This window comes from Pocillopora verrucosa, chromosome 2, assembly GCF_036669915.1.
Source record: "Pocillopora verrucosa isolate sample1 chromosome 2, ASM3666991v2, whole genome shotgun sequence".
Classification (NCBI taxonomy): Eukaryota; Metazoa; Cnidaria; class Anthozoa; order Scleractinia; family Pocilloporidae; genus Pocillopora; species Pocillopora verrucosa.
Genome location: NC_089313.1, coordinates 926,073 through 949,867, shown reverse-complemented (window position 1 = coordinate 949,867; position 23,795 = coordinate 926,073). Strand labels below are relative to the sequence as shown.

Genomic DNA, 23,795 nt, shown 5'->3' with positions numbered 1-23,795 from the left:
ACAATGTAGCATGTCCCAACTACTCACGCTGCTCTTTTCGAAATATTCGTTTTCTTTTTGTATATCTTCAATTTGTATGAGGCTCCAAAATTCTTTTTGTTTCTTTGTTGATATACTAATCATCTATTTTCTTGCAGTCACTGGAGCTAATAGCACGGTAAATGGTGAGTCACGAAATCATTTTTAATCGTTTGTCGCCTTTGGTAAAGCTGATGTGGAGTGAAAATTCTTGAACTTTTCAGACGTGTTAACACAAGCTACGAAGCTGAGGCGTATCCACGATTTGTAAAGAGGGGATTCGAACAAAAATCAAAAGCGGTCGCCATTAGAGAGGGAGGGGGTGGGGGAAGGAGGACTGAGCTAAAACGATTGTCAATCATTTATACTTGCTGTGCTTCAAGTTGTTAACCACGTCCGCAAATAAATTACCGTTTACTGTATCTATTAAATATGCTTGGAAACCCTTACCCGCAAGATCCATCGCAGCGAGACTTACTTATATTTCCTATCAATAATGACAAGCAAGTAAGTAATGTTATTTTATCTTAAGGGACTGGAACCCAAGGAAAAGTGAACCAGACAGTACCAGCCGGGTGTGCCAGCATGGGAGGAGGAGGAGGAGGAGGAACTCCCTGTCCACCTCAAGGTATGCCCATGGGAAACTCGGTTTGTGGAGGAGGAGGTACTATGGGAGGAGCACTGTGCGGAAGTCAGGGCATAACCATTGACAGCGGGTGTATGCAGATTGCGGGAGCACCCTGCCCTGCACCAGCACAAGGAGTGGCTCCTGGAGGCTGTATTGACATGGGAGCTGGGTGTGTGATTGAGGGGAAGCTTACAGAAGGATGTCCTAACATCACTAATGCGACCGCCTGTAGAAACCCATGTCAGCCTCCCGGGAATGCCACTGGAGGGTGCGGCGGCGTTATCCCTGGTGGGGTTGGACCCAGTGGACCTGGTGGAGTTGGATCCAGTGGACCTGGCGGGGTTGGACCCAGTGGACCCCACGGTGTAAAACCCTCCAATGGTACCATATCCGGACGAATTGGTAGCAATCTTCGTCTTAGTGCTCCAGGTAAGTAAAATGGATTCGTTTTCTCAGCTTTTCCTTAAATATAAAGGAGTTACCCTAAATAATTTGTAAACTGAAATGAAAAGGATTGGTTAATACTAAGGTCTCTGGAGCAACCAAGAAGCAACTGTATGGAGCAAAAAAAATCAGACATCAAACAATAGCACTCTGAATCAACTGACAATGCACATTCAGATAATTTTAAAAAATTTATCAAATTTGGAAAAGAAAATTGTAAATTGTTGATCGGTAACATATTTCGTAGTTGAACGCCATGATTCCATTGCTCTTCTCTCGTCGTAGAATGTAAAGCCAAGGCCGACCTCGGATTTATTATCGATGGATCAGGAAGTATAGAAAAAAATGGACCAGGAACGTTTAAAAAAGTCTTGAACTTTGTCAAAGATATCATTAGAAGTTTTGATGTCTCCAAAGACGGAACACATATTGGTCTCATTGTATACAGTACTGAACCAAAGGTGGGATCTCATGTTGGAAGTCTTCATTTAGCTCGTCAGTTATAAGATTTGTTTTAGGGTTGTTACTCATTACCCATAGTGCTCTTGCTGCCTGGTTACGATATCTTAAGGACTTAGCTTTGAATATGATGAAACGAGATAATTGACGCTGTAGCTCAATATCCCATTGCCGCCACTCACCTCAGTACACATGCCAGTCAGCCTCTGGCTTATAAGATCTTATTACCCCCAAATATCCCATCTGGTTCACCAGGCTATTATCGATACTCATCTACGCCTGTGGGTGGAGCAAAGCACTGTGGGAGTGGAAAGTCTTACATAAAAACATAACACAATGACCGGGGAAGTGTCCAATGGATTTACTGCTATAGGCCCGGAAAGTCTCGAGAGGAGAATGAAACATTCGCTCTGACGAAGGGCTAACGCTCGAAAAATTAGCCCTATAAACTTTTTACTGTGGTCAATTTACATAATTTGCAAATGAAAGACATGGCTTTTTATTCATAACCTTTGCAGGTTGTGTCGGGATTCGACCAGCATTACACCCTAGCAGAAGTGATGTCAGAAGTTGATGGAATCAAGTATCCAAATGAAGGAACAAACACTGGAAAAGCTCTCTTGAAAGCTAATGAAGCTCTATTCGCAGTCAGCGCTCGGTCCGGTGTCCCCAACATCGCTTGTGTGCTAACCGACGGGAAGTCAAAAGATAACATTGGAACTCCGGCTCAAAAACTCCGAGATTCAGGTGTCACTGTCATTAGCATAGGAATGGGTACAGACTATGATCTTGAACAGCTTCGAGAGATAGCTACTGACCCAGATTCACAGCACATGTTTAAAGCAGAATTTGACTCACTGGGTTCCCTGGTAGATTCCATAGTAGACACTGGGTGTAAGGGTAGGTGTTCTGTTTCTCAGTTCTTGTACTTTGGTCATAATTCGTTATAAGTAGCTGACGTAAGCTGTTGATCCTATTCTCTCTCGCTATCCATTGAAATACTGTTTCCTTCCTGTATTATTTGTGATCTGCCTGAAGTGCTGGTCTGCAAGTTTTCTCATACGTCTACACTAATTTTTAGCCATTAAGCTTACACCCAAGTTTTTTAGTTGATAACTTAAACTGAACCACCTACAAAGCAAACTTTTCTCCACCTTGATTTTACCAAAGATACGTTTTCTCTCATAAGACAATCTAAAGTGTTAATCTGTTCAATCTACACTACGTTTTGATAATTCAGCTGTTCAAATCATAATTTACATGCGAAAATTCATCGTTATTTTTCTTCGTATTTCAAAGACATGATTAACTTTAACACTTGTCTTTCAAAAAAAAAATTATTTTTATCCTATAGCTGCTGGAGGAACAATTCAGGCACCGCGTAAGTTTCAGCGCCATTATTGATAGTAGAGAGCTACTTTGGCCATAAACTTCAACTACAACTTCTCTCAAATGGGCGAACGGTGGGGCACATGATAACTTTGACGTATAAACTCCTCATTAAGGAAATGGTGTTTCCGCATCTCCACTGAAAAATCATCAAGTTTTACCTTTCAACGGCAGTTATGGAAGAAATGCCACGAACGTGTGAGACTAAAAACGAGAACCGTGATTGGGCGATTGACTAAAAAAAATGCATATTGTTGCTAATAATCACACTTAGCTGTCGGTCCTATATCAAGACAGCTATTTCCCAATCATAATATGGGAATTATTCTTGTATTTATCTAACCTGAGCTTGAGAAAAATCTCTTGACTGAATTGGGATATCCTACATATTCGACGGTACATGTACCTTGTAATATAAGACAGGACTTTAAGGCGAGACTGTTCAGTCTTGCACTCGTTATATACCAAGAGATCTACAATTTTTGCGGATGATATTAACAAATTACTTTTTCACAGCACCCCTAGGCGCGAGTAAAGGCCGTCCACCTCCTTCCACTGTGGAAACAAGTAAGTGGATTTACTACTGAATGCGTTTACATGAAAGTTTTTCCATAAACACAACCAACGGCATCTATCTTTAAAATCAATGTAACTTTTAATATTCAACTTAGCACAAACTATGGTGTCACGTCGAATCCTATGTTATATATGATATGAAAAGATATAAGATTGATTTTGATACATCGAACAGCTAAATCTTAATTCGTTTACTCTCATCTTATAAAAAATGTTTTCTTAGGGAACCTTCCTTGAACCTTCCTTGTCAATGGCTTAAAGCCACATGAGGTTACAAATGACCGCCTCAGAATGGTGGTCTGCTTAATACTGTATTTCGACCAGATCCCAATTAATGGCAAAAGCCGAGGGCTAAGGCTAATTTTCTCTCCATAAAATAATTCACCGCCATAACTTAAACTTAGCATTTTAAGCTTTTTGAATTTTTTTCTTTCCCTAAGAGTGCAAGGCCAAAGTAGACATAGCATTCCTGTTGGACGGCTCCGGAAGTATTGATTACCAGCAACCTGGGAATTTCAAAAAATGCCTAAGGTTCCTTAAAAACTTCGTTAAATCATTCAACATCGCCAAAGATGGCACACATGTAGGAGTGGTACTTTTTTCTAAAACTGCCGAGGTCATCTTCAATTTTGAGAAATATCTTGATTCAAAATCAATGATGGACGCTATCGACAAGATTCCATACCCGGCTAAAAACACATACACTGGAGCAGGCCTTGATCTGGTGCGTACTGGACTGTTTGAAAACAGTGTCAGGCAGGGAGTCAGGGACATCCTCATTGTCCTGACCGATGGTGCATCTCAGGTCAGAATTTTTCACTTACAATAGTTTTGTATTGATTACACATCTGTAAGCACACCCAGCCGTCAGAAAAAGAAAAGGAATAAAAAACAGGAGTATTGAAAAAATATGCCGGCTCACCTGGAATTGAGTGGTTAGTGAGGTCGTCCCTGAGATCAAATTTGTACGAAGAATTTTTTTATTAAGTTCATGATCTGATGAAGCAGACAATCTTTTCCTGACTCATTTGTAGTTTTTAAACTTGTAAGTTGTCGTTTCGAAGCATTTTTCTTCTAGCTCATAACATGCGTCAAATATACAAAAGAGAAAGAACAATCTTTCAAGATAATTTCTTGCTCAACCAAACAGGATGACATACAGGACCCTTCCAAGAAGCTCCGTGACATGGGAGTGACGATATTTTGTTTCGGAGTTGGTGCACAGTACAAGAAGGACCAGTTAGATGAAATGGCAACCGATCCAGACTCTAAACATGTTGTAACAGGCGGTTTTGATGATCTCGATCAAATACTCCCGAAAATTAAAAAGATGGCATGTGACGGTTAGTCTCTTAACCCTAAAAGTTCTAATTATTACGCACTGCTTCCATATCGATTCTAATTTGTCTACTAACTGCGCCTTTTGATAACATGCGAACTCACTTATTGGATTTCAAGGAGACTGAGCTGCGGTTTCTAGTTACCTACTGTGAGACAAATTGACTTAAGTTTATAAATGTGTTCTTCTGCAGGAGCAGGAGGATCTTTATCGCAAAGTCCTTCGAGAGGTAAATTTTTTTAGTTTCTTCAAGTTAGGAATTTCACATGAAGTAATTCATGTAACAAACATCTTATGTACAGTATGTCCGTTACTTTTATTTAAACTATTTTATATCGCTTGCAATGCATTTTAAAAACTTTTTGTGTTATATTTCTTGCGTTTATGCTACACATTAAGCAAAAACAGTATCACAATTAGCTATTATTACACGAACCATATTTATTACCTTTTAAATGACATTTTGAAGGATTTTAATTTTTCATAATCCTAACAACCTCACGTTTTACAAAATTGACAGAAAAAACTGCGATGTTCACGTTTTACCCTATACTCCCACGAGATACAATTTTAATTTCAGGTTTATCTCCATAAGTTTGAATTTGCATCTGTACAACTTAACCTTGCTTTAAACACCTTACGTTGTGACTTCTCATCACAGTACAGTACTTACAGTACCTACGGTAAAATACCTGAATTTTGAACAGTATAAGTTTTAATTCTACTCGTAATCATAACACGTCAACTGTTCTTGTGTCGAAAACCGATCAACTCAGCGAGCTCTTTTTCATCCGTCGACGATGACTTCGTTACTGTATTTACCGAGACTGACACAGACGTTGTTTCACGAAATAATCGAAGAGGAAAGTGATTCTTTATGGAAACAGTAGGTGAGGGCAGTTCTGGATCAATTGCAGCGAGTGGAAGACCGGGCATGGCCGGTCTTAGTGTAATCCATGGTGGAGGAAGTTCTGTTGGAGATGGAACTCGTTCCTCGAATTCGGTAGGTAGCGGTTCCATTTCAGGAGGGGCCTCTTTAACATCAATCCAAGGTGGCAAAAGCGGTTCGAGCTCAAGTAGTAGTTCCTCGAGTACTGGAAGCAGTAACTCTACAATAGGTGGAGATTCTTTGTCGTCGATCAAAGGTGGAAGTAGCGGTTCCGGTTCAAATGGTAGCTCCTTGAGCTCTGGGGGAAGCAATTCTACTTCCGGAGGAAGCTCTTCAATGTCAACCAAAGATGGAAATAGTGGTTCTAGTTCAGGTGGTAGCTCCTCGAGCTCCGGAGGAAACAATTCTATTTCCGGTGGAAGCTCCTCAAAATCAATCAAAGACGGAAGCAGTGGTTCTAGTTCAGGTGGTAGCTCTTCGAGCTCTAATGGAAGCAGTGCTATTTCCGGAGGAAGCTCCTCAATATCAATTAAAGGCAGAGGTAACATTTCTACTTCAGGTGGAAATTCCTCTAAAGTAATGATAGCTAAAGGTGGAAGTTCAAGCTCGAGAAGCCAAGTTATCTGTAATGAAAAGAAACCTATAAAGATCGGAAAACTCGTTCTTACACCGGAACAAGGAGACCCGATCGACATCACTGATGTATGGGGTACAGAAGATGATCTTGCTAAGAATGACGACATTTCCAGCAGTATTGTAGGTAAGCTATAATAAAATTGTTTGTAAGGATAACGAAGCGGTCAGCTAGTCAAGAAAGGTATGAGTGCTGGTGTGGTGACCAATTCAGCTAGTTACTTTTTAAAGAATGAAGTTTTGTTTAAAATCCTTTACTTGTGACAATGAATTTAACACTTCATTATTCCAGGACAGCCTAGTTTACTGGCATTCGCTGTTTTCCTCTGATGCCAGATAAGGTAGCTTAACAGTTTGAGTGGAAATGTTTCATTCATATAAGCGCTGCGGGCAATTGTCTATTTCAACAGATTTTGGGGCATGCAGGGACAAAGTTGACTTAGCTTTTCTCGTCGATGCCTCTGGAAACAAAAACGAGAAGGGACAACGAAACTTCGAAACAGCGTTGGCCATCGCCAAAGCCATTTCCAGCATGTTTGTCATCAATCCTCTGCAGACTCACATTGGTTTTGTTGTATTCTCTACAAACTCTCAAGTTGCTCTGAGTTTCAAAACATATCTCGATATAAAAAGCGTGGAAAATGCCATAGATAGCCTAAAGTATACAGGTGCGAGTACCAACATTGGCGCTGGACTCAAACTTGCGAAGAGCCAACTGTTTGATATCACCTCAAGACCAAACGTGCCGCATATTTTGATCGTATTAACATCAGGGAAATCAACTGAAGATATACTTGCACCTTCAAAGGCGCTCAAAGACTCTGGAGTTAATGTTTTGTGTATTGGAATTGGAAACAGGTACGATAAGAAAGAACTTGATGACATATCCACAAGCCCGGATGCTGGTCACGTGCTTACCGGTGATGCCACAAAGCTTGGCAAGACGATCAGGGAAATTAGGAGGATAATATGCCAAGGTAAACAACTATGCTAATTCAATCTCAATTGTAAAATTTTAAAAAAGTGATCGACGCTCTCAGAAAGTATGTTACGACAGATGAAACCCGTGCACGTAAAAGGTCTGAAGTACACTGATTGTCGAGGATGAGAGCTGAAAAAAAATTGGGCTTGTACGGGAATTGAACTCATGACCTGTACGATGCCTGTGTAGTGCTCTATCAACTTGACTAACAACTTGGTCATTTTGTTAGTTCGTCATTGTAGAAGGGAATATAGCGAGGGCGATGAGGGCAGAGGCATGACTTATTGGGATTTTCAACATAATTAATTAACATTTTGAGTGTTAGTGTGAGTTAGAGAGATTTTGGCAACAACTTGGAAAGAATCATTTCACGAAAATGTTCCAACCAGTTTACACTGATATTTCTGTTGATAACCACACGCCGCATGTGACACATGGCGATAAACTGTGAACTATTGCCCAGAGGAAAATATTGCTGTTAACCATTAAATTGTGTCACGTTATCTTTTTCGTTCTTGTTAGCTAACGTCGGACCAGTAGCGCTGTTCCCATTGAACGAGAGGTACGGGGCAACAGATGTGATTGGTGGAAACCTTGCTGGTGTAAAAAGTTTCGTCGCAACAGCACCGGGGCCTGAAAAGGAAGAGGATGGTTCTCTGTTATTCCTTGGAACACCAGACAGCTTTATTGAGTTCCCAAACAATGGTAAACTGGATAAAAAGGATTCATTGACAATACTGGCCTGGATATTCCCTGAAAGGGCGGGACCCATCTTTAACTTTAAGAGGGACGGGTGGGGAACAAATCTTTGGTTAGCAAAACCGAGAAAACTGTTTGCTCACTTTGTAGACAGAGAAAATCAAAAATCCATGCAGCCATTGAAAAGCACTAAAATTGCACCAAATCGATGGAATTTTATCGGTGCAACATATGATCAAATAACGGGAAATGCTGGCCTGTGGATTAATGGAAAGTTCGAAGATTTTAAGCACATAGGCCGTATTAGACTGGCTACTAACTATCCAATCAGAATGGGAGCTCGAGTCGGAGATAAAAGAAACTATCGCGGGCGCATTGCCTGTTTACAAATCTACGATAGAGCTCTTACTTCAGAGCAGATAAATGATGCTAAAAACAATTGTAAACGCTACAAAAGGGGGCTGTAGACGTATTCATTACGTACGTCATGAGGTCATTGCATTTAACATGTTTGTACCATAACGTACAAATGGATCAAATATAATTAAATATTTGTCTTTACTTACTTAATCACTTGTTACCTACTGTACTTAAATTTAAGGATATTCTTGACTGATAATTATTTCTTGTGATAGTCAGTTAATAGTAGTTATGAATAAGTCGCTGATGATTTACAATCGGTAAATGAGGTAAATCAGTCCACAAAGAGACCTTCATTCATGTGAAACGCTGAAATATCACCCTTTGTCCTCGGCAGGTGTAAAATGAACCTAGAAAAAATGTTCCAATAGAAGCGCGCAAGTAGTAAAATGAGTCCATTTTCTTGCGCCGGTCCGTTGTGATGGGACACAAATTGTCACTCGTTCAGATACGATCAAATACTTAAGCTCCGCACACATTTACTCACCGTGCTCCACGCCCCGTTTACTACGTTGACTTCTCCGAATAAACAAGTGGTTGAGATCGCTTTCAGTCCCACGCTAACGAAATAGCGTTCAATGAAATAAAGACATAAAGCATTTGTCGTGAAAAAAAGGTGGTGGTTTCTCGCGTTTGAATACACGAAATATGATATTTTATGGTTTGTTATACCATGTAATCCTTTCTGATAAAATTCGCCACGTTTCAGGTGTTGGATTTTACTGCTTGCCCTTCACCTTATGAACCATAACGTTTCGTTGACAGCGGTTGGTTTTCGATGGCAATGAATGATGCATTTTGATCTTTGGTTTTTTGCTCGGCGGTTCGCTCTGATACGGCTTGCGTCATTTTGGCATTTGGCATTTTTTATGGCATTTCACGTTTCCGGAATTGTCATCCCTCTATCCGTGTTGGTGTAGTTAGGGCGAAGACTTATGTAATTCCTCTCTTACCTTTGCGTATTTTACAGTGAAGTCAGATCAATCACGATCATTTCAAAGCCACTGGTGCCCAGAGTTAGGACAATGTATCGAAATGAACAGTCAAAGATCATCTCATCCGCTAGTGGCCTGAAACGTTGCAAAACCATGAAGGAAAGTTAACGTCTCGCAAGGTTCTTTATAACGAGATCAGAATTCAACACAAGGTGCTGCCTTGAATCTAAATCTAGGGTCACTGAGGATTCACACGCCGATTTGCCCCTAAGACCTATTACGTTATACCTGCATTAAGACATTTGTATATGACTTCACCACCCACCAAGCTAACGGTTTGTGTTCTTTAACAGGTAACACAGATTTGATGGTGAAATTGGATTGTAACCAATAAATATCTCTTCCTATTCTCCATCAGTCTAAAGATGATCCTCGAGAATGAGATCATAATGTGTTCAGACGTAGTCTTTGTTCATCAACTTTCCTTCTTCACGAGCAAGCTAAACAAGTCAGGCCACAGAAACTGGAGAACGATCCAATCCTAGCGGACCATACGTTGCTAGCACCTGCTCAAATCGCTAACCTCATTAAATTCATATAATGATCGACTCACTTCCGGCATAACAGATCGACTTTCCCCAAGCTCTGCGAGCAGAAGGTCCATTTAAGTTATATAAATTCATTCGGATGCGAGGAATTCCTTGAAGATCTTCACAACTGAAGGCAGAGATATATAACAAACACACTACCTCTTTACATCAGTTACTCTAAAACACAACGGCATCGGAGTTGAAGAAATTGTACATCTTGAATCATCTGACTCATGCCTGTAGTCTGTAACGACGTCTAAAACTATGAAACTTACCAACTTAGTAAACAGTGAAAAAGTATAATCATACGGATTTTCTTCTTTTTCCTAGGGCTTAACGCAAAGCTAAATATTGGATTCATCATCGAATGTTCTTCAAGCATAGAAGGAAACGGACCAGGAACGTTCGCAAAAGTCTTGAAATTTGTCAAAGATCTTGCTAGAAGTTTTGATGTCTCCAAAGAAGGAACTCATATCGGCATCATTACTTATAGCGATGAAGCAAAGGTTGGATCTCTCGTCAATGTTTTTTAATCAATTAAATTTTCAAATTTATTGTCTCGAACTTTTATTTGAATTTTATCTGTATCAAGTCATGTATCCGATTAGATTAAAGGAAGTGAAAGAAGTCACCGCAAAGAAAAGTCTTCTAAAGCAATGCGAGCCATCGCCATGGAAATTTTTATGTCACTATATGATCAGTTCCACTTTTCAAAGGCTCTAACGTAAATTTGTGGAACAACTTAACAACGTTGCCTTAACAGTGAATAAACTTAGCCAAAGCTGAAGTAACTGGTTACTTAAGTAGTTGACACTGATTCTTAACTTGAATTTTGGCAGGTTGTGGCGGGACTCGACCAGTATTACACCCAAGCAGAAGTGACTGCAGCAATTGATGGAATCCAGTATCTGGGAGGAGGAACAATGACCGGAAAAGCTCTCATGTTAGCGAAAGACTCCCTCTTCGCTGCAAGTGCAAGGTCCGGTGTTCCCAACATTGCCTGTGTCTTAACTGCCAGCAGGTCAACAGATGACGTTGGTTCTTCTGCTCAGATGCTCAAGGGCTCAGGAGCCACTTGTATTAGTATAGGAATGGGTAAATATTACGACCTTGGACAGCTTCGAGCGATAGCCACCGACCCATATTCACAGCACATGTTTAGAGCAGATTTCAATGCCCTGGGGTCCTTAGTGAGTCCCGTCGTGGCCACTTGTCGTAAGGGTAAGCTTTCTACGTATTTTGGTGATCAATCTTCGTTGGTAACCTAAGAACCTCAGAAAGTTTTTTCTTGCTTAATCTGGGGCCCTGACTTTGCATTACAAACACTCCAGTATTTCCCCACCGTATTATTTCTCAATATCTGCCTCAGGTCGGTCGCGAGTGTCAGATGTCCACACTGACTGAAGCCATTCAACTGCGGCTGAAGTTTATCTGTTGTTCATTGAGCTGAACCGAAATTTGCTCGGTATAACGCTTCGAACTAAAAGATCTTTGGTTTCGTCCCTTAATCTCTGATGAAATAATTCAGGAACCATGTGAGATTAAATAGAGTAAAATCAGCAAGAATTTCTTTATCGTCATAGACAGGCGGGAGTTTCAACTCTTTGATTGTGGAGATGTATTTCACTCATAGGTGGCGAGTTAGAAGGCTATGTCAAATGGACTCCTAAATTTTTATCCCTACAGCATCCTCAGGCACTGTTACAGGTCCTGCACGACCTCCGGCTCCCAGCTCAGGCACAAGTAAGTACAGTGTCATCAACCAAACCATAAGATCACATGGGAGGATAGTTAAACTTTAACCTACGAATACAACACATTTGTGACATGTACTGGAAACTTAACGCCTAGAGATTACTCATTTGTCAGTGAAATTTGGAGAAGGAAGTAAAATTGACATGGTAAATCGTTCTGTAGATGTGGTGCGATATCACTCTTTACAATCTCAGGCCACATAGCATCCTAATTTAACTTAATATCACTTCATCATATCGCCACTTTATCATATATCAAAGCCTTTTAACATTATTTTTCATTCCATCCTAAGAGTGCCAAGCCAAAGTAGATATAGCTTTCTTGTTGGACGGCTCTGGAAGTATTGGGAAAGGAAATTTCAAAAAGTGTTTGAGATTCCTCAGAAACTTTGTTCAATCCTTCAACATCGCAGAAGATGGTTCACATGTAGGAGTGGTACTTTTTTCGAGCACAGCCGAGGTGGTGTTCAATTTCGAGAAATATTTTGATTCAAATTCAATAATAGACGCTATTGACAAGATTCCGTATCCGTCAAAAAGCACATACACTGGAAAAGGCCTCGATCTAGTGCGAACTGGACTGTTTGAAATCAGTGAAAGGCAGGGAGTCAGAGATGTCCTTATTGTTATGACTGATGGAGCATCTCAGGTCAGAGTTTTTGATAACAAAATTGTACCTAAAGTAATTATGTTTCTGAACATGCAACCCCCCCACCAAAAAAAAAGAAAAAGAAAAACACCAGTAAACTTCTTGAAAACAACGAATACTAATTTTATGTAAGTCAATAGTGAGGTGCTTCCCGATAGCCAGCTTGTCCTTAAAGCTACTTAAGTTGTCTTCGAGTAACATTCCTTTTTGATAAAGAAATATCTTATTCGTTTGTCATAAGATTTAGAATAATCTGACCCCTTCACAAGAACTCAAGCCTAACTTAAAGAATCTTTTCTTTTTAGAGCTTGTTGTTCTCGTTCTCTTTGTTTTTATGTTCACTGGTTTGAACCATGAAACAGATCAATAAGTCTGTCAATTGAACAAACAGGACTATGTGGACGAACCCTCTAAGAAGCTCCGAGACATGGGAGTGACGATCTTTTGTTTTGGAGTTGGAACCCGGTACGACAAGGACCAGTTAGACGCCATGGCAACCGACCCAGATGCTACACATGTTATAACAGGCGATTTTGATGATTTGGATCAGATACTCCCGAAAATTAAAAAGATGGCATGCGACGGTAAGTGAGAAACTCGTCTCGTAAAAGTTCCTTAAACCGGCTATAAGTGTCCTTAAATTGGCTTTACATCCTCGAAGCATTTTCGATTTAGGTGGCTAATAACAGTTGACAAGGCCGTTAGTCTCAAAAAAAATATCAGATTTAAAAATCTGTCAGTTAGGGCATTATGGGTATCCTATTTACTGGATAAATTAGCACATCAACGACATAACCACCCACTTTCCTTTACTTTTTTTTTGAGGGGGAGCTAAGGAAGGTCTCAGTGCTACCTTAAATCGCATTCAGTTTAAGTTTTCAAGTGGAATCAGTCATAAATAAAGCAAAATGAAGTGATGAGACTCATTTAAATATCAATATTTCTCAACGTTTCTCAACATTTTTCAAGCATCAAAGACATTACTTATCCTTAGATATTTTCATGCTTTTTATCTGACATGAAAAATATTCCTTAATATTCTAATCACTTCTCAAGTAGTAACGAGTGAGAGCCCTACGTCACAGTAAGTAAATGATAGATAAGGATTAATTATAAATTTGTCCTCTTGCAGGAGCGGGAGGATCGTTAACACAAAATCCATCCAAAGGTATTGCCTCAGTTTGACCACAGAGAATGCCCCGTGCAAGTTACTTCAATTCGTTTATTGAACACGTTTATCTCGCAGTCTTATCGCCTCCTCTTGTTAGACTTTAGGTCGATCATAATTGTCCCATATGTCAAGCGTAGCTAAGCGTTATAAAAATTTGGTCTCGTTTGTAACGTCAACTCACAAGATTGTCTACGCATTCTCACCATGTTCTATATCCTTATACATAGGAAAGGGTATGGAAATTAGGTAATGTTTTCATAAGGGTTTGCATAACAAACACCTTTTTGTTCGTAATAACAAACTAATATCAAAAGCAAAATTTGAGTTTGCATGTGCGATTAGCTATTATGTCTTTGCTTTATCGGATAAAAGAGTCAGCAGTCCTTATCTAACAGTCGCTGATTGCTCCACAATTGCAAGTACTCAAACTTGCGAAGACAGTTTGTAGCGTTCTTTTTGAAAGTGAAAGTGATTCTTATTCATCATGGTTCACGTTTAGGCATAACTGGCGGGTCAAGCATAGGAGGATCTGGTGTGATTACAAGCGGAGGAAGCAGCTCAGCGGGGGGCGGTAGCTCCTCACAAGGTATGAGAGAATTCCTCCGAATGAAGCAGTAATATTTTAGCAGGATGCCACCCCACAGTTGCTTGGAAATGATTGCAATTAAAACTTCTAGCTGCCTTCGATCATTCCCTTACTACCATCGGAACTTTTTTTTTCCTGCCATTAATGATTAATGCATAATTGTTAGTGCTCAAAAAATCTCTGATGATGTTCAACATGTAATAGTCCCAGTGAGTCCTGAGAAGGACTGTCGTCGGTATATGGTGACTGACGTTTCAATAAACTGAGCGTCATCATCAGAGTCATAATATATTAATCATAAACGGATGAGGTTTTTTAATGAACGTCGATAGGTGTCGGAATCACGAGTGGATCGAACACAGGAGGAGCCGGTATGATTACAGGTGGGGGAAGCAGCTCTGCTGGAGGAGGCATCTCTACTGGAGGAAGCATCTCTACTGGAGGAGGCATCTCTACTGGGGGAGGCATCTCTACTGGAGGAGGCATCTCTATTGGAGGAGGCATCTCTACTGGAGGAGGTAGCTCTACAGGAGGAGGTAGCTCTACTGGAGGAGGCGGCTCTACTGGAGGAGGTACGGGGCCCCTTAAGTATTGATAAAGGTCATACCCTTGCTGACGGTTGCTGTATCTGGGATCTGGCTAATTTAGTGGGCCTCTCTCTTACTACAGTCAAGTATTCTATAGTTGTAAATACCCAAACTGCATGACACCGACTGAAGTGTTTCATGTTCTGATCATATGCTGAGAGTGATTCTTTGTTTCAACCTTTCTGGACACGGAAGGTGTAGGTATAACTGGCGGGTCCAGCACAGGAGGATCAGCTGTGATTACAGGTGGAGGAAGCAGCTCATCTAGAGGAGGTAGGCCGTCGCAAGATATTCAGACTGTTATCAGCGATGACAATTTTTCCGAAACCAGTCAGTTCTATTTTAGTTTATTTCAATTTTATTTTAGATGGTAGCCCTTCAAAAATTATACTCAGGGCTTCAATTAAAACCAAGTGGTAGTTCCTGAGGAAATTTCGCAGTTGAATTCGGAAGCAGACAAAAAATGAAAATGCCTTCTTAGTTCATGATAGATGAGCAGAGAAAAATCGCTCAAAAACGCTGACAACTAATAAGCCTCTCTTTCTACAGCATCCCAGTGACTTATGACGTAAGCAAACATCAAAATAATACTTTCTTTCTCTTTTTGTAGAATGTAACGCAAAGGCTGACCTTGCTTTCATTATCGATGGATCAGGAAGCATAGAAAGAAAAGGACAAGGAACGTTTCAAAATATCCTGAATTTTGTCAAAGATCTTACCAGACGTTTTGCTGTCTCTAGTGAAGGAACACATGTTGGTGTCATTGTTTTTGACGATAACGCGAAGGTAGAATCTTTCCATCGTCATGAGTTTCTTTTAAATCCCTGCAAATTGTTTTACATTTTTTGTATCAAATCTGATTTGCACGAAGCCATCCATCCGATTTTATTGGAAGAAAATACCAGAGAATAATAATTTTACCAGTTCATGCATTTCTTGAACAATCAAAGCGGTTGTAAAACACTTTACAGTAACTTTCAAAACAAACAGGCTCCGAGGCCAAAAACATGGCAACCTTAGCTTTTCACATATTACGCGTATATTTTTGGAAAGAACCTTAGCAAGGTCTGCGTCACTGGTCAGAAAGAGAGATTGTATCTTTACAAGTGTGGTATGGTATTATACAATGCTAACACTGCTTAGATTGAACTGTTGTTGGTAGGTTGTGTCAGGATTCGACCAGCATTACACCCAATCAGAGGTGATTTCAGCAATTGATGGAATCCAGTACCCAGGCGGTGGAACAATGATTGGGAAAGCTCTCTTGAAAGCTAAGAATGCTCTCTTTGATACCAGCGCACGTCCTGGTGTTCCTAATATAGCTTGTCTTTTGGCTGGCAGCAAGTCAACAGATAGATTTTCTGCTCCTGCTCAGGAGCTCAGAGACTCAGGAGTCACTGTCATTACCATAGGAATGGGTAATAGATACTGTAGTAGACAGCTAGGGAATATAGCTACCGACCCAAATTCACGGCACATGTTCAAAGCGGAGTTTGATGCGCTGGGATCCCTGGTGGGTTCCGTCGTAGACACTTGTTGTAAAGGTGAGTCTTTGGCTTCGTTTGATCAACATTTTTTTCAGTAACTGTTTTAAGAAGATATTCGCATAAATACGTCTTCAGCTTAAAGTCAATCTCTGCATAAACATCTTCTCATTTTAATGTTAGGACTTCGACTGAGCGTTAAAACAGTGTCCATTTGGTGTATTATTTGTCAACATCAACCTAACCGCAGTCTATAAAGTTTCTCAGATGTTCAAGCTGATTTCGGCCATTCTTTATCATAGCCAAGATTTTTCGATAATTGGGCTGTTTAGCTAAAAAGGTAGCCTTGCTAGAAACCAAAGCTTTCGCTGCATTCAAGGAATCGAACATGAGTTACGAAAAGATTTGCTTAAGTATTTGTTTTCTTTGTGACTTGTATTTTGGAATTTTCTTAAATTAACAAGTTATTCTCTTGTATACCTTCGTCTTATATTACATTATTATAAATATAACATTGTTATAAATAATGATTTTTAATTTAATCCATCAGCGGCAGGAGGGACAGTTCAGGCCTCACGTAAGTTTAAGTAGAACATAGTTATGGTTTCTGTATAAACATAAATAGCCGACATATTTCCTGTCTTTGAACGGTAAGATACAACGTCTTTCAGTTGCACTGACTTCCCTATACCGCCATTTCTTATCTCCCTCAGTGTATTCTCCTGATATTTAAAGTATGATATCTAATAAATTGTCTCTATTCTACAAAGCAAACTTCGTGTTGCGACGGTGAAAGAAAAAACGTTATAAAACACGACCCCATCAAAGATTCTCAGTTGGCTTGAACTTTTTCAGTGTGCATGAAGTATGTCTTTGTTGCTGCATGGAGAAACAAATTCAGTTAGCAAGTGTGGGAAATATAAGACGGACAAATGCTTCTATTTTTCCTCTTTTCCATGAACCTTCATGGAAACGGTAGGCAGAGGGAGCATTTCTACCGGAGGCGGTGGCTACTCACAAGGTGTAACAGGCGGATCAAGCACAGGAGGCTCCAGTGTAAGGGGAAGCTCCTCACAAGGTGTAACTGTTGGATCAACCACAGGAGGATCCAGTGTGATTACAGGTGGAGGGAGCAGCTTTACTGGAGGAGGAAGCACATTAAAAGTTGGCGGGACTTCCTCGAGCGCTGGAAGTAGCAGTTCTAGTTCAGGAGGAAGCTCCTCAATGTCAGTTAAAGGTGGAAGTAGTGGTTCCATTGTAAGCGGTAGCTACTCGATGAAAGGTGGAGGTAGCAGTTCTAGTTCAGGAAGTACTTCTTCGAGAATAATAACCGTGAAAGGTGGAAGCTCAAGCTCGGGAAGCAAAGTTATCTCAAGTGGAAAGAAGATGGTAAAGATCGGAAAAGTTGTTCTGACGCCGAAGCAAGGAGACCCGGTTGACATCACAGATGTGTGGGGTACGGAAGATAATCTTGTTAAAGATGTTATTTCCGGTAACTCTTCAGGTAAGCTTTTATATCAGAGAAATTTGAAAGGATTTTGTGGTACTAAGGTGAAAGGTTCACCTTGAAGAGAAAGCGATATGAGATCAAAACTTATTGCTACACCTTAAAATTTATTTGTTAATCATTCATATAGTTGTGACCCTAGCTCAATGAGTGATGGCTTTTTTAACAGCCTACCTAGTTAAAAATTTGGTAACTAAACCATGATAGTAATCGAAACATTCTGGCACTTGGAGATTTCCCTTTTAGCTGCTTAACATGTTACACTCGAATCATACTCTTTATCTGTCTCGTATACTTTAGCTAACGTCCGACCAGTAGCGCTGTTCCCATTGAACGAGAGGTACGGGGCAACAGATGCGATTGGTGGAAACCTTGCTGGCGTGAAAAGCTACGTCACAACTGCTCAAGGGCCTTATAATAAAGAAGGTGGCTCTCTGTCATTTCTTGGAGCACCAGACAGTTTTATCGAGTTTCCAAACAATGGTAAACTGGATACAAAGGATTCATTGACAATACTGGCCTGGATATTCCCTGAAAGGGCGGGACCCATCTTTAACTTTAAGAGGGACGGGTGGGGAACAAATCTTTGGTTAGCAAAACCGAGAAAACTGTTTGCTCACTTTGTAGACAGAGAAAATCAAAAATCCATACAACCATTGAAAAGCACTAAGATTGCACCAAATCGATGGAATTTTATCGGTGCAACATATGATCAAAAAACGGGAAATGCTGGCCTGTGGATTAATGGAAAGTTCGAAGATTTTAAGCACATAGGCCGTATTAGACTGGCTACTAACTATCCCATCAGAATGGGAGCTCGAGTCGGAGATAAAAGAAACTATCGCGGGCGCATCGCCTGTTTACAAATTTATGATAAAACTCTTACTTCAAAGCAGATTAATGATGCAATTAATAATTGCAAAATTTATACCAGGCAACAGAAAAGAAATTAAGTTATCAAATAACCCCTACAGCCACACATCCGCTTTTACTGAAAAACATGAGCTAAAATCCCTGAATAAGTTAGACATAGTCTATAGCATTTTAGATCATCTCATTATCTTCAATATAATCACACAATAAACGAACCGCTGATATCTATAGAGAAATTGAAGTCTAAAGTCCTCACCAAAGCCTATACAAGTTAAACATTTGTCAGTTACTTCGAATCTCAAGGGACAGGGGAAATATAATAAGTCATGGCTAAGAGCCTAAAGGCCGCGAGGCTAACTACCACAAACGATACATGACACCCCGTGATGGGTATGTAAAGTTTCAGACTTATGGTTTGATCAAATGTCACTCCTATCGAATCTTCCCTGATATCCTTATTCAAGTAACAATCGTTTATCAGTGAAGGCAATATTTTGCTAAATAAAACAATACAGTCGAGAAGAGCGGCCTACATAACCCTATGATCCCTGAGAGTGACTAGGATCCAGTTTCTCCTCACAATATCACCCCTGAATCACATATTAAGGTCAAAAGAATAAAGGAAATGATCACCAACTAAAGAAGCTCTTAATTGTTAAAAATATTTCTCCTTGTCAGCTTAGAAAATGTATGGAGAACAGCTTGGAGGATATGGATACTGATGTCAGTCAGGGGTGTAAAGAGTTAAGTGATAAACCTGACGTTGCACGTCGACGGATTCGACGTGACTAACAATCATATTCGCGTAAGTTGGCTTATACCCAGGGGGTAACAGACTTTCATTTCGCGTTGTAGACGGAAAAGTGAGGATAAGAGAGCTTTTTGTTAGTTGATACTTTGTTAATGCATATTGGGGAAGAAAATTCGATTAACATAAAGTATCATGTTGACGATCTTTTGAGAATGACCGGAGGTTTTGGTCCATATCAACTGACTCTGTTTGCTTTAGTTTGTTTGGTTTCATTTCCCACCGGCGCTCAGCTTTCCATCCCAGTATTCTATGCTATCTCGCCTTCTTTTATTTTACAAATAAATAGGCCAAGTTCAACCTTAAACAGAATTGATCCTATAATAGGAAAGGAGACTTTCTTAAACTTCAGAAACTCATAGTCTGACCGAATGTCACTCTGCAAGCTAGCGTGATGTGTAATGAGTAGTTCTGTCACGCAGTCTTCTTTCCCATAGAGGGTGTTGATCTCCATAAATAAGAAAGAAAGACCGTGTAAAATGATGTTGAGTAAGGATTTCGAGGTAAACCCGCTACAGTTAGATGTGAAACACAGTCTTTCTCCAGAGCAGCCGCAGTCTCCTTCAAAGAGGTTGTTTGGTCCCGTCACGCAGCTCTTCTGTTCCTTGCGTTGTGTGACGGGACTAACGGCCCAGGCCAGCCGAGCTTATTGCGTGACCTGGGTACTGTTTACATTTGGCAAGTCACGTCACTAACACATGATGACTGCTTCGATATCTGCCACTTTCTCGCCATAGTTATTGCGTTCATATACATTCTTTTAGATCCCTGGGTGCAGACACCATTCCTTTGAACGAAATGGAAATGGATGAAGTAGAAAATCCCGAGGAATCAACAGAGAATCGATCTACAAAGGAAATCAAAATCCACGAGTTCGATGACCTTCTCAAAATAACCGGCGGTTGCGGTCGCTATCAAATGGTTCTCTATGCTATTATGTGTCTGGTTTCTATTCCTACTGGCGCTCAATTCTTAATCAACTCAGGTGTTTTACGGCGCTTCGCCTCCCTTCGTCTGTGTTTCGACGTCGAGAAATGAAACATGTGCCTCTGGTTGCTGTTCAAGTTGCCATGAGTATGAATTCCGTGGCCCTTTTACCAGCGCTGTCTCTCAAGTAAGAAATTGTAATGTTTATACACGTTTTGTTTACCAAAGTTTGCCGAGATACTTTTACTTGATTTAGCTCCATGACTTTGAGTATTTGCGGTATTTACGAGGAAGTGTTCTTGAATTTGCGTCGAAGTGTTTTTAATGATTCTCTACGGAGTAAATAAACCCTTTCGTGGCATTATCAACCTTTTGACGTGGATCAGTTAGCGTGAATCCCTCGACACTGTACGGACCAGTTACATAAAATGAGTAAAAATTACCGAGTTTGAGAAGAACATGTTGGGAACTAACGATTATATAACTCTGAAAAGTCGGAAAACTTCACAACTCGAACCAACATTTATATAGGCGGGGACACAAACTTCACCTTCACCGTGTGTAGACGTTCGCAAAATTTCGCCACGTGGCCCTTTTTCCATCGGTTCCCGACAAATTGCTCTAAAGGCCATATTGCTGATTTCATGGCACAATTTGCAGCAGTGTCGATGAATTGTTTTAAACTGATCCATAGTGATGGTTGAAAAAATCAACGTAATCTGCGACGTAACTTGCAATAGGATAGAGACGAGGCTAATTTCGGCATGAAAGGTTTCTGTAGGGTGCTAACAACATCAGTACACATGTCAATCGACTGTTCATATTGAAGCCAAATTCCTTTGCTGCAGAGCTTAGTTATATTTGCAGTCTTTGTAAAAGACAGCAAAGTGCAGGCGAAGTGTTATTGTGACTGGCAGGTAGAGAACCCAAAATGTTTGTAGTGCACTCAAGATAATTGTGGTAAGAAAACAAAAGGCCTCAGTTTTTTTCCTTCTCTTATATGTCATGTTTGTTATATTTTCAGTGGAATCTAATCTGTGACCGCCGACACCTGACAGCCATGACTCAAGCTGTTTTTATGGCTGGTCTCTTCGTTGGTGCAATCACATTTGGTAGCATCTCGGATCACTTTGAAAGGAAGTTCTCGTTCTTCTTGAGCGTTGGGGTTCTGGTAAGTAACAAGTACAGTACCTGTGTTAAGGGGCACCGTCTTAAGCGGTCACCTTAATTTAATTTTCACCTCTATTAAGCGTTCCCAACGACCTGTTTTGTCTTTTTTCACCGGTATTGAACGGTTCTTAAAAGCGGGACTATTTAAATAAAATTAAGAATAATCTTTCAAATAATTTTAATTCCATAATTCTCTCCCAAAGTCAAAGTAGGTAGTATTTTTGAGCAATATTCTGTACATTAAATGGTCAATTATGGTATTAAGTGGCAGCGTTTATCAATTTTTACAAACCCTAAATCTGTGGAACCTGCAGAAACGGCCACCCGGCCATTCCCTGTGGGAAGTGGGAATGTCGCTTAATACCGATGCTGCTTAATACAGGTTTGATTGTTTTTTTCCTATCCACAGGCTACCTACCTTCGCCTTGGCCTCTGCTGTCGCGGACTGTCTGTCGCTATTCCCTCTGTTTCGCTTCTTTGCCGGGGCTGGGATCGTTGGTTGTTTATTGGTGTGGTTCGTGTATTGCGTTGAAATGGTTGTCACAGCTCATCGCTCGTACATAGGCATGATCAACTTCCTCTTTCTAACCGTTGGTGGATGTTTTCTCGCTTTACTTGCTTATTTAACACCAAACTGGCGTTACCTCATGCTTGCAATGTCGTTACCAAGCTTCCTCCCCATCATGGACTCCTTAATTTTTTTTTTCTGGCAGTATTGGGAAAGGAAATTTCAAAAAGTGCTTGGGATTCCTCAGAAACTTTGTTCAATCCTTCTACATCGCAGAAGATGGTTCACATGTAGGAGTGGTACTTTTTTCGAGCACAGCCGAGGTCATGTTAAATTTCGAGAAATATTTTTATTCAGATTTAATGATGGACGCTATTGACAAGATTCCGTATCCGGCAAAAAGCACATACACTGGAATAGGCCTTGATCTGGTGCGTACTGGACTGTTTGAAATCAGTGAAAGGCAGGGAGTCAGGGATATCCTTATTGTTATTACTGATGGAGCATCCCGGGTCAGATTTATTTGTAATAACAATCAACGAGCACAACCGCCCAAAAACACAAGTGAACCTCTTAAAAACAAAACATCCTAACTAAAGACTATAAAAACGTACCATTTAATAACAAACAAATTCATCATACAATGAAAACAATAAGAAGTCAATATCATCAGCTTGGAAGTTATGAAATCAACAAATTGTCACTCAGCTATGTTGATGATAAAAGGTATATATTGGTTGATATAAATTCAAATGCTTATGGTCATTACAAAATCTGAAAAGATGTGACGTCACACCACAGCTACAGCAGTCTACATACAAGTACAGCAAGCACAGTCAAGTTCAAAGTATATTTCAGGTAGTTATATGAATATATAATAAGGCGTACCAACACTAGTGTGTAGTGACGTCATAACATGCTACAAGTGATGCCAATGTTACAGTCTAATTTGTTCATGACCATACGTTCAGTTCATTTTTTCTCCTCCTTTTTCTCTTCTTATTCCACCCAATTTCGACACTCTCTGGGTAGACGAATTGGTGCATGAATATCCTTAAAGGCATCAATCACATCTTCCGAACATTCACGCTTCTTAGCGTCCACCATTTCTTTGATTTCGTCAATGTGAGTCTGGGTTGTTACAGCCCACTCCTTAGGTGCAGGCAGCTCGAACTCAATTGCCTTTTTTTTCTTTAGTGGTCTACCAACCTTTTTTCGTATTCGTTCTTCTGTATGGCGAAACAAGTTGGTGTCAAGGGATCCGATTGGAAGTACAAACAGTGTTGATGGATTAAATCCCTTCGACCGAAGTTGCCTTTCTAATTGCTCCATTCGATTGTTGCTACCCCTTTCGATAGACTGCTGAGTCAAACCAACTTTAACTAGTTTCCAATGAGGAGCAACGAATGGAATTTGAAAACCATTCAGGACTATACCATATATATGGGGACTATATTTCTCTCGGCGAATGCGATCGGACAAGTTATTTCGTCGAGCATACTCGTTTAGCTGTTTGATTAAGTCATTTCCATTGGACTGGTTCCAAAACCATCTTAGGAATGCATCCCAATCTTCATTTTGAGCAGCCATTTTAAGGTTATCACAAACCACATGAATTTTTGCTCAAAACTCTTGGTGAATTGCGATAGAGCATGAAAACTATAACATATTATAACCTAAGCTAAAACATTGCTGATTGGTTGAGAGAGATCACACGATTGTCTAATGAACTGAAAACAATACCAATTTAATGGCTCATTGCGAAAGTCC

At 40.2% G+C, this 23,795-nt stretch overlaps 3 protein-coding genes and 1 long non-coding RNA gene across 4 annotated transcripts in view; 3 read left to right on the top strand and 1 right to left on the bottom strand.

Moving 5' to 3' along the window:
• The window catches only part of LOC131782482 (uncharacterized), a 31,254-nt gene that overhangs the window by 2,923 nt on the left and 4,536 nt on the right, over positions 1-23,795 (top strand). The window contains exons 6-26 of the mRNA XM_066162250.1: positions 138-164; positions 551-1,075; positions 1,376-1,551; positions 2,068-2,449; positions 2,904-2,930; positions 3,455-3,505; positions 3,955-4,319; positions 4,665-4,857; positions 5,047-5,082; positions 10,332-10,507; positions 10,841-11,222; positions 11,688-11,744; positions 12,049-12,404; positions 12,796-12,988; positions 13,537-13,572; positions 14,494-14,589; positions 14,944-15,021; positions 15,359-15,534; positions 15,911-16,292; positions 16,783-16,809; positions 17,398-17,424. Coding sequence (XP_066018347.1) covers positions 138-164; positions 551-1,075; positions 1,376-1,551; positions 2,068-2,449; positions 2,904-2,930; positions 3,455-3,505; positions 3,955-4,319; positions 4,665-4,857; positions 5,047-5,082; positions 10,332-10,507; positions 10,841-11,222; positions 11,688-11,744; positions 12,049-12,404; positions 12,796-12,988; positions 13,537-13,572; positions 14,494-14,589; positions 14,944-15,021; positions 15,359-15,534; positions 15,911-16,292; positions 16,783-16,809; positions 17,398-17,424 — 3,768 coding nt within the window. The remainder of the gene's footprint in view (positions 1-137; positions 165-550; positions 1,076-1,375; positions 1,552-2,067; positions 2,450-2,903; positions 2,931-3,454; positions 3,506-3,954; positions 4,320-4,664; positions 4,858-5,046; positions 5,083-10,331; positions 10,508-10,840; positions 11,223-11,687; positions 11,745-12,048; positions 12,405-12,795; positions 12,989-13,536; positions 13,573-14,493; positions 14,590-14,943; positions 15,022-15,358; positions 15,535-15,910; positions 16,293-16,782; positions 16,810-17,397; positions 17,425-23,795) is intronic.
• On the top strand, positions 6,322-8,523 carry LOC136278951 (uncharacterized). The gene is made up of 3 exons (XM_066162270.1): positions 6,322-6,502; positions 6,786-7,352; positions 7,880-8,523. The coding sequence occupies exons 1-3, from the start codon at positions 6,322-6,324 to the stop codon at positions 8,521-8,523; spliced, it is 1,392 nt and encodes a 463-aa protein (XP_066018367.1).
• On the top strand, positions 20,113-22,251 carry LOC136278945 (uncharacterized). Its single transcript, XR_010716658.1, has 3 exons — positions 20,113-20,534; positions 21,372-21,518; positions 21,927-22,251. It is a non-coding gene; the product is annotated as an uncharacterized lncRNA (long non-coding RNA).
• LOC136278943 (uncharacterized) lies at positions 22,627-23,713 on the bottom strand. The gene has a single exon (XM_066162251.1). The coding sequence runs from the start codon at positions 23,613-23,615 to the stop codon at positions 23,025-23,027; it is 591 nt and encodes a 196-aa protein (XP_066018348.1). The 5' UTR covers positions 23,616-23,713; the 3' UTR covers positions 22,627-23,024.

Coding starts and splice junctions, on each gene's coding strand:
- LOC136278951 (XM_066162270.1), top strand. CDS start 6,322: ATGATAGCTAAAGGTGGAAGTTCAAGCTCGAGAAGCCAAGTTATCTGT. Junction 6,503..6,785: donor CATTTCCAGCAGTATTGTAG/GTAAGCTATAAT, acceptor CTATTTCAACAG/ATTTTGGGGCATGCAGGGAC. Junction 7,353..7,879: donor TAGGAGGATAATATGCCAAG/GTAAACAACTAT, acceptor CGTTCTTGTTAG/CTAACGTCGGACCAGTAGCG.
- LOC136278943 (XM_066162251.1), bottom strand. CDS start 23,615: ATGGCTGCTCAAAATGAAGATTGGGATGCATTCCTAAGATGGTTTTGG.